At 34.4% G+C, this 9,958-nt stretch overlaps 1 protein-coding gene across 8 annotated transcripts; it reads left to right on the top strand.

The window, feature by feature from the left end:
* Positions 1-702: 702 nt before the first annotated feature.
* LOC149564293 (uncharacterized) lies at positions 703-9,147 on the top strand. Of its 8 annotated transcripts, none has more exons than XR_016364180.1 (4): positions 703-1,156; positions 2,222-2,448; positions 7,389-7,512; positions 8,716-9,147. XR_016364180.1 is itself a non-coding variant. In XM_089827356.1 (3 exons), the coding sequence occupies exons 1-2, from the start codon at positions 898-900 to the stop codon at positions 7,505-7,507; spliced, it is 378 nt and encodes a 125-aa protein (XP_089683482.1). In that variant the 5' UTR covers positions 716-897; the 3' UTR covers positions 7,508-7,512; positions 8,716-9,147. The 8 variants fall into 8 exon arrangements, 6 of the variants coding, with proteins under 6 accessions (XP_089683482.1, XP_089683483.1, XP_089683479.1 ...); XR_016364179.1 differs by having other exon boundaries at positions 716-1,168; positions 8,716-8,893; XM_089827356.1 differs by lacking the exon at positions 2,222-2,448 and having other exon boundaries at positions 716-1,156.
* The last annotated feature ends 811 nt before the right edge of the window (positions 9,148-9,958 follow it).

Here is a 9,958-nt window from a genome sequence, read left to right on the forward strand (position 1 = left end):
AAATAGGGTGAGGAAGTGGAGTGCCCCCCTGTAGGGTATTCTTAAAATCAACATGGATGGGTCTTCCAAGGGAAATCCAGGCCCTGCTGACATTGGTGGTGTTGATAGAGATAGTGAGGGGGATATTCAGTTTGTGTTTTCTATTTATAAAGGTCGTCAAACTAACAACTTGATGGAGGCTATAGCTATTTTGTATGCTGTGAAGAATGCTTGTGACCTAGGTTGGAGAAGGCTTATCTATGAATCTGATTCACAAGTGGTGATACATCTATTGAATCAACAACATTATGAAGTTGTTAGTTGGAAGTTAGCTTTGATTACGAACTAGATTCATAATTTGTCTACTTCTTTAGAGTATTTTACTTTCACTCATATTCCCAGGGAATGGAATAGTGTTGCTGATTGTTTGGCGAAGTGGGCTTTTGACCATATGTGTAATTGGAACATTGTTGACAAGACTCAATTTCCGATGGGCTTGTCCCATCGCTTTGATCACTTGGTCGATCTCAATAGGGTTGTCTGATGCCCTTTCTCTATTCGTACTTGTTTCTCTCTCAACTTGAATTAATTTCACCCCTCCTTTATTTTAAAAAATAATTTATTGCGTATGAAAAAAATTGTTTTTCAATATTAATTATAGTCTTCTTCCCTATCTTAAAAGTTGGGAAAAATTAAAACCAAACCAATAAGACATTTCTGATTGAAAATAAAATTTAGTCCATATTAAAGTTATGCATGTTTACTCATTAGATTTTACATTCATTCTCTGAATTCTCTAAAACCCTAGGCTCCAGGAATCCTTCCTTAAAACCCTAACGCAGAATAAAAACTTCAAAGCCGATCTCGTGCGCGCAACACAGTTTCAATCACATTACCTTTGTTAACTATTTCATCTCAATGGCAACTCGTTTCGGAGCGTCTACTTTTTCAAGGACCGCAAGGACTGCATTCAATTCATTCAGAAACTCTTCTGCTTCGGCGTCCCAGAGAAGCAGAACCCCTCGCAGAGCGAAAAATCTGTTTGAAAATGGCAGTCCGAGCATGAGCAGGAGAAGGCTTGCAGAAACAATGATTCCTCTTCACAATGCGGCCGCGTGTGCAAAGCTGGTAACTCATCTGAGCGCCAGCTCCCGCAGCTGCCGTGCGCTCGCTAGCGGTACCCTCTGCTGTACTCTACTCTACTCTGCCTCCTTATTGTTTTTGTTTCTTTTTGTACATTCTGAAACTATCTGGTATTTTTAATTATTTGTTAAATGTTTTCGAAAGCTTATAAACAGTTTAACAAAAATCTTTTTCCTAATGTTTTGAATTGTCTTCTTTAGTAATGATTTTACCTTTTTTAAATTTTTATATTATTTACATGAGTAGCCTTTGCGATTGAGGGGCATCTCTCCTGTCAAATTCACCTGGGTTTATAATTAGGCTCATCTTTTGAGGATGTCACAAAGTAACAGAATGGTAATGCGCATGCATAACATAAATGAATGCAAAAACAACCGAGAAATTGTCTGTAACTTGCTTCACATTGCGAGCCAGTATAATGGGAACCGATTCATTTTTTTAATAAATCTTGTGTGGCTACACTTATTGGATTGGATTAATATCTTACTTAGTTTCAATGCCCTATCATTTTAAAGCCTAAACCCTAGATTAATCATTGTAGTTGCATCAGCAGCAGTGTTGAGTGAGGTTTTCTTCGATTTGGCAAACTATCGTTGTGGTGTGACCTTGACATACATTCCACAAACTGGATGCAGTTCTAGCATTCAATTTATTTGAGGCGTGAACTGTGTTGACAGCCAATGAATTAGATGTCATAGCTTACCATTCGTCAAACTTCCATCCTTCATTGTGTCTTGTTGAGATTTAAACACAATGTTTTGGTTGTGACCCAAATGCTTTTACCACCTGATCTTGTTCTAGCTGATTCAGTAATCAAAGGAAATGGCAAGGTATAGATCTTAAAAAAGAACATCTTTTAAGAAATGGTTGAATATTGTTTCTTAACACTATACCCTAAATCCTATACTTCCGAGACCCTAATCTTCATTTCTAACCTTCCTCAACTATTTGTACCAATGGCTAAGTCAGCAACATTATGTTTTAATTGTAAAATTGAAGTTTTGGTATGACTTCCATAAATCTTGTGAAGTCATCTAGATAAGAACAAAAAATATCATGTATCAAATTAAGCTGACGTCTGTCCTCTCCCTGTTTATAGGGTTTAGCCATTTGGTGAACTATACCTTGGGAATCAAGAAGGTGGCAATGACAACTAATGTTGAAGGATCGATATGGTCTGTTATTGAGAACGGGCAGGGTACTAGTTGTGATAACTGCTGGGTGGAGAACATTTCGTCCAAACCATTTCCCATATTTACTGAAATGATTTACCTGCAGTAGGAATCATGAAGATGGCAGTGCAGAAGTCTGTCCAACTTTGCACAAGTAAGGATGCTTTGAGTGCTCTGCATTCTTTTTCTAGTTGTTTATGTGGCTTCTAGATTATGTTTGTCTTTTTCATCTTCTTGTTTACCATTAATTCTGTTGTGAAGTTGTTTTTTGCTCTGTGTTCTACGTGTTTGCCCGGATAAACTTGCCTTTAAGGGTGGTCATCGTTATCTGTAGTGCAACTCCAGATTTGATGTTTTTTATCATTTGGGTCTGATACAGTCTGTTCTAGAGATGCATTTTTAGGTTTTCTTTAGCTGTCTCAAGCTGTGTCATCATATTTTGTCTGATGATTGTATGTCTTCTATCATTTTCACTAGTCAGGACTTTCTGTAAAACAAAACATTTGATCTCTGATATTTATTTATCCAACTATCATCATGGTACTATTTAAGGGGATCCCTCCCTCATTAACGTCTGCCCATAAATGGGGATTAGTTAAAATCAGATTTTCTAATCTTTACAACTAAATTTTACTTACAGTTACAATAGATCAGTTTCTGTTATACAAATCTCATTGTCATACAATTTCTGTTTTTGGAGCATGGGAAGACAACCCAACATTTTTTTATGAAATAAGAAAGGTTGTTTGTTCAATAAATCAACTATCTCGGCATATTGGCTGATAATTGTTTCAAGGTTGTCAAGGTAATATTTGTGGAGAATAGTTCCCATCATAAAGTTATGCAGCATCATTTGCTCAAACCAGACAATTAGTAGAATATTTGGAAAAAAGCTACTGGAAGCTAAGTTATCTGGATATAGGAACTTATGTTGCAGAATTAAGAAGTTTATGGTTTTATAACAAAAATCTGGTTAATGTGAATTAAGATTTTTAAACTGATATCAATGAATGTGAAATAAATAAAAAGAATGGGGCCAGGTGGACAATGACTGTGTTCGTAACTTTGTTTTCCCCTCATCTGTTATATATTTTTGTCTTTTTATAACTGCTCAGTTGTTCTTTTTAAAAAAAAAAAACTGCAAAATGCCTTTTGCAAGCATCCTAATAAGCATTCTGGTTGTTGTTTATCATTTCCTGTTTTACATGGTTTTTGTACTCCATCTCAAATAAGTGAAGTCTGCTACAAAGGTATCTTTGAACACTTGGTGCCTTATGATACGAAAAATTTATTGGAGAGAAACTCTGAGTCCAATTTGTCATATGTGTTTCAACATTCAACAGTTGCTTTTATTTTTATCAAATAAGCAATGAACCTTAGTAGTTAAAAACTAAGTTAGATTTGGATTTCATGTCAGACCATTGATATAGTCAAGAGGTGAAGAATGTGGTCTTTGATCTTTGTTGGAGTTTTTTACATCATTGCAGCACTAATCTAGGTCATCTAATTAAAAACCACGAAATAAAGCTGCAATTGAACATTGTTTCATCATGATGTAATCAAAATCCAATGAATGACAAAGAAAAATGTCTCTTGGAGTAAAATAATGCTTTTCTAGAAAAAGATAATGGTCACTCAAAAAATTCATAGGAAAGGAAATTACATCTATGTTACATGAATGGATAGAGTAGATTTATAATCCTGAAAACTTGCTAAGGTGCTGGTTCGGGTTCTTGTACAGATGCAGGTTCAAAATGACATCACAAAATTTGAAAACACACCACCATATCAATGTTTTGGTTTAAAATTTAAAAACATTAATATCAACAATACTAATCAGCCACCAATGATCAAATATCATAAAAAGGTAGAAACCATCAAACAGATAATTTAATCATTCCTTTGTTGCAGATTAGAAGCACAAAAAGTGCCACTAGCAATGTTAGGCTCCGCCTCTAGATATAGAGAGTTTAGTAACTGAAGTGACTAAAATTCTGAAACATATGTAAATTTTAAATAATTTAACTAACCTTCAAAAGCTCCATTTTCGAGAATTGTCTAAATGTGGCTTGCATCACATGGTGGTTTGTGACAAACATTTGGATTCCTATGCATTTTCAATTCCACTCAAATTTCGTGTCTTTTTTTTTTTGCAGCCTTAGGTTGAGTGAGTGCACAACACAAAGTGTCCAAAAAATGTATTTGAAGCTCTCATCAACCAATAACCGGACAACCTTACAATTCTTGGCATTGTTGGTTATAACTTTACCTGAACTATATATTGAGTGCCAACTTGCTCAGTGTCTTGGATGAAGATGTTCACAATAAAAGGTCTGACCTTCACCCCTTCACAATCCACGACTTTCAAAAACATTGCACCTTTGGTGGATACTGCAACAACATTGACCAAAGGACGATTTCCCATATTATTATATCCATGATTCCTTGATGGGCTGGATGGTAGCCTCGGCATTGATCACCTCTCTATCCAATAAAGTGGTGTGCATTTTCTCGTAACCCAGACACTTGAACCCCTTTGGAGCCTCATGAATTGATCTCACCTTTTTATTGCTAATACAGTAAGTGAACAATATTAAATGAAAATCCATTTGCATAGATGCAACTTGCCATATCTTCCTAGGCAATCTCACTAGCATCATTCTGAAATGAAATTGGCAAGGGCCCCATTGCTCTCTAATTTGCAACCGGTTCTTGAGGAGTACACAAGAATGGATGGCCCTTTGTGGGTGGTTCATTGAGAGTGGAAGCTGAAGCCATAGTTGATGTTTTTGGTTTGTTTCTAGAATATTTCGAAGGATGAGAATTCACATTCCCAGCTGCTTCGTCTGCTTGTTTTTGCTCTTGAATATATTTGTTCACAATGTTGTTTGGAAGAAGAGTTTTATGTAGCAACCCATTAACGCTTGGCTTCCTTGTCCAAAATTTAATACCTTTTTGAGGAATGAAGGACAAATGTGCTTTCTCTCTACTATAAGTGCTACTAAATCCTCTTTGCAATGGCTGCAAATCAACAAAAATCTCCTCCACCTAGCATTGGTTGAGCCATTTCTACATATTTCTGCAGTGGAGAGCATCTGTCTGTTTTGAAGCAGGATTCCCTTGCTAGAAACACTTGCCGTTCTATGAATATACAAACAAGATACAAAGTAAAAAACTAAAATGAAAAAAGAAAATAAAACTAGACTTCGAGAGCTAATTTCATTTTGTTAAAAATGCAAAAAAGCTTTTAAAACCAAACAATAATGAACGTAAACATAACACTACCTCATTTATTTATCTATGTTATTTCCCAAAAAAGGATTTACCACAGAGATAACTTGAATTTTCCGAGATTTGCAGACTTAACCACCCAGAAAAGTTATCTCTGTTATTTGAATTTTCCGGATCAAGTCTTCAGCTCACAATAAACTCACAGTTACTTGCCCAAGCTTGGAAGTTGGAAGAAAAATCAATTTGCAAGGAGTCTTTAACACTGAAACATCTCACTGTCACACCTGGTATGTATCATTTCTTGCACCACAGTGAGAAAGCTACACCCAGAAACATCCAAAGAAAACCTCAGAAAACTGCCATTGCCTTCCGCAAATGACGTATTAAATGCATAAAAATCTTATATAGATAATTTGTTTTAGGTTAGAAATGTTGAATAGATCGAAAGAGTTAAAAAAAAAAAAAACTTTATTGAAAGTCAACAAAAATGGTGGCTGTCAAGCTCGCCCCAGATTTGCCAGAATGCTGTCCAGGCTCGTGCAGTGGATTTGAAAGTCTGCAAAATTCCCTTGAAAGTTGCCCAGGGTCCAAAAAGAGAATTTCTCAGACTGGTGCCGAGTTTTGGGCGAATACAGGCCAACTTCAAATTGCCAGTGAACTGCATTGTGACTTCCTGCTTTCCTGAGCAAATGTGGTAACTTAAAAGCACAGTAAGTTGCAATGAAACCAAAAAGACTTAAATTAAGCTAATATAGGCTTAATACAAGAGGTGAGCCTGGAAAGAAAACAAACCTACTTAAGAAGAGAGGGGTAATCCAAATAGTAAATGTTTAAGTTTTAACAAATCTGTATTTACAAAACAATGTGAATTTAAATAATAATGCATATAGAAAGTGTCCTGTTAAGAGAGGCTAGATTTTAATAAGGGTATTTCTATTGTTTTCACTTCTGTAGGTGTATTTACATTTGCTACCTGTTATTCTCTTAAATCTTTCTTTGTTGTGAATTTACTAAAAGCAAGTCAAGGTGCCAATATTTAAGTCCTCATTTTTTTCCCATATCATTACTTCTTCTTCTTAGTCTTGCAATCCTGTATTTGTAGCTGAATGTCCCATTCATTTGAGTATACCATAACCTATTAGCTTAACAGAACTGTTTGCAATCTATTTATATTTTATTATAGCCTTAACTGATTGTGATTATTAATTCAATCTGGTTTTCTGTAATTTAATCACTCAATTTATTTGGTCATGAAACAATAATTGAAAAAGTCCATGCACCATAGGAAATAGCCTCATGCGAAACTTGATCAACAGTTTTTCTTGGTTAGTAATTTTAAAGACAAAGATGTGGTTTAAAACATGTGTTTTGACCCTGGGCTATAATATGGATGATTTGTTGTAACAGTACATATAAATAATATATTATTGACCAATGATCAAGTTGTATAGCACACCTACAAGAATGTTGAATAATGATCAATAATACATAGTTTATCTACCATGGGCATGTTACTGGCTCAAGCATTAATAGATAGCTGTATGGTTTGCTGCCGTGAGCGAAATGTAAAATAATAAATAAATTTCCTTGCCTAGCATTTCTAAAGCTAATTGACCATGTCCAAGTCCAGTTTAATGCTGGTTACATAATCTAAGTGCTGGGACACAGCATATATATGTTTATAGAGACTTCTAGAGCTTCTCTAATTAATTACGTAGTTGACCAGTGTTAGGTCATCCACACATTCCTTTAAGTTTTAACACTCTTATAACCCTTATATACTCACAATAAATAAATTGGCCTCTGTTATGCAAACGTTGTGATATTGAGGGAAATTCACTAATTTGCTATAGATGTATGCAGGTCTTCAGGGTTACTTCTTCCCTTCTTATCAGTTGATGCCTGCAGGCCAATGTTGGAGTTACATGGAATCTACCCGATTTCAATCAAATTCCATGCCACATGATAGTCTTGGTATTTGATCAAGGCATGTCTCAATTCCTTTCGATTATCTTTAGTTAACATTCCATTGTGGGAAAACTGTTAGCCAACAGAAATTTGTGGCATTCTACTATTATTATCACAAAAATCATTTTAACTGTATATCATTTTCAGGTTTTTAATTTTTCTGCTCAACAAGGCTAGCCAATCCTGAATAAATAAAATCTTTTTTGATTTTCCTTCGTTTTGTCTTTTCAGAGCCTGTGCAGAAGATGTTTGTTTTCATTTCTAGTGCCATATTGTGGACTTCTAAATAGTTGTTTTTCTGCCAATTGCATGCTGATTTTGCATTAGTTTTTCTCCCATGTCTTTACACTTTTAATTTGTGTTTTGTCTAGTGTCAGTAAATATATATGTAAATGTACAAAGATGAAGTAAGAACCATAATGATCATGTAATATCAAAGTAGTAGCAGACCTGATTACAATTTTACTAAGGCCCGTTCGATATTGAATGAAGCCACGAATAACGAGTAAGGCACCAACAGTGAAATAGAAAACAGTAAGTAATAAGACCTTTGTATTAACAAATACAAAGTGAGGCATTTTTATTCTTGCAAGTGATGAGAGGTTTAAATATTTCGTATCAAACACTCCATGTCCTTAGAATGCAGGTTATCGACAATCAATGCTCACAATGACAGTTTGTCCTTCACAATTTGCGTTGAGGCTAACTATTCAGCCCATTTTTAAATGCCGTCTTATTGATGAATGTTTTTTCTCACTAGAATGCATGTTATTGACAATCAATGCTCACGATGACAGTTTGTCCTTCACAATTTGCATTGAGGCTAACTATTCTGCCCATTTGTAAATGCTGTCTTATTGAGGAATGTTTTCTCTCCCCGAACACAAAACATTGTACTTTACTGTGTACAAATGAAATAAAGGAAGCTCAATATTGTTTCTAGGATGATTGGCACCTGACGATGATATTTTGTGTTTGTTATTCGTCTTTTCATGTTTTTAGAACAATTTTTATTTGATGTATCCCTCTGTTTTGTTCATTTCATTAATGATTTTCATGAGGGTTACTTACTCATAATCATCTATCTTTGAGGTTAATTAACATTCGTTCGAGCTGTGTGATAACCTTTACACTATGTTCACATTTAGTTTCTTTTCTTTCTTCTTTAATTAAGGTTACTGTTTTGTAAGATGACAGTTCATACTTGTAACATCTTTTGCAGGTTGCTCTTGTTGGAGGATTGCAAAAAGTCGAAATCCAGGAGTTTTATTATCAATTTTGTTTTCTCCTCATTGACCTAAAGTATGTATGCTCTGAAAAGCATCCATTAGGTCTGAAGATCGGGTAGCGCTGATTTCATGACAAAACATGTTTTGCTCGAATGCTCATTACTACAAAAACCTGTAAACATCAAATTTAAACTCTGAATGGAAGTTCAGTAAAGATTAGGTATTTTATCCCACTTGGAAATTATTAGAAAAAAATTATTTTACAATAATTGTTTGCAATTAGTTATTCATTGAAATTAGAAATATTACTGCAATGAGCGAAAAGGTTGAACGTTCAAAAGTAAATTGAAAACTGAACTGAAAATCTTTTTCCTCGCCCATGCTATGTATGGCAATACAAGTAGAGACTTAGTTTGATCTTGGCATTTGCTGTGAAATTTCTCTTGCAGGATGGACAACACATGGTTTAATTTCTACTTTTGTTTCGGTTGAAATTAGGACTTGAATGGTGATTTGATTAAGTGGGAATGCAGCACCTAAATTCGATTGCTGTATGTTTGTATCTAACAATTTTTGGCATAAAATACATTTAAATGTATTTACATGATTGGTTAGACTGTATCGCATGAAAGATAAAAATTGTCAGATTGTTAAAAGAAAGGATCATATTAAATACATATAACTGATCTGATTTTACTTTGTTAAAAAAAATTTAAAAAAATTTCACGTTTTAATAGAATTCTGAATGGATATTAGTTACAAAAATCTGACCTGACAGGCTGGATCGACCAGTAAAGTTTTTTACACCAAGCTATAGATTCAATTAATTGGTCCAGCTCAAATTAAGTGAAATAGTGAAGAAAAGTGTAATTTAAGCTGTCACTTAGTCCGATTGGTGACGCCGATATTCATTTATTAATACGCGCCTTATGAGTCTTTTAAGAGTTTCTTTTTAATTGATTACTGCTGAAAAGGCCTGGAATTTTATGGCAGTATTGGCTGTTTTTCACTTCTGAGCCCGACGATATTATTTTTTATAAAATCGTTAATATGACACTTAAACTTATTAATCAAACATCAAAATTTGTCATAATATTTTATTAATTGATTACTGCTGAAAAGGCCTGGAATTTTATGGCCGTATTGGCTGTTTATTATATAATTTTTTAAAAAAATACTGTAAAGATAGAATATACAAACTTGAGCAATTTATCTTTATCAATTCAAAATATTAGC

The sequence above is a fragment of the Cupressus sempervirens genome, chromosome 4 (assembly GCF_028749045.1).
Source record: "Cupressus sempervirens isolate cs-2001-9-10 chromosome 4, ASM2874904v1, whole genome shotgun sequence".
NCBI lineage: Eukaryota > Viridiplantae > Streptophyta > Pinopsida > Cupressales > Cupressaceae > Cupressus > Cupressus sempervirens.

What these genes read in the sequence shown, in the direction of transcription:
- LOC149564293 (XM_089827352.1), top strand. Translation starts at nt 898, where the DNA reads ATGGCAACTCGTTTCGGAGCGTCTACTTTTTCAAGGACCGCAAGGACT. An exon ending in CGCTAGCGGTACCCTCTGCT is followed by an intron (nt 1,169 to 2,221) that starts GTACTCTACTCT and finishes CCCTGTTTATAG; the next exon opens with GGTTTAGCCATTTGGTGAAC.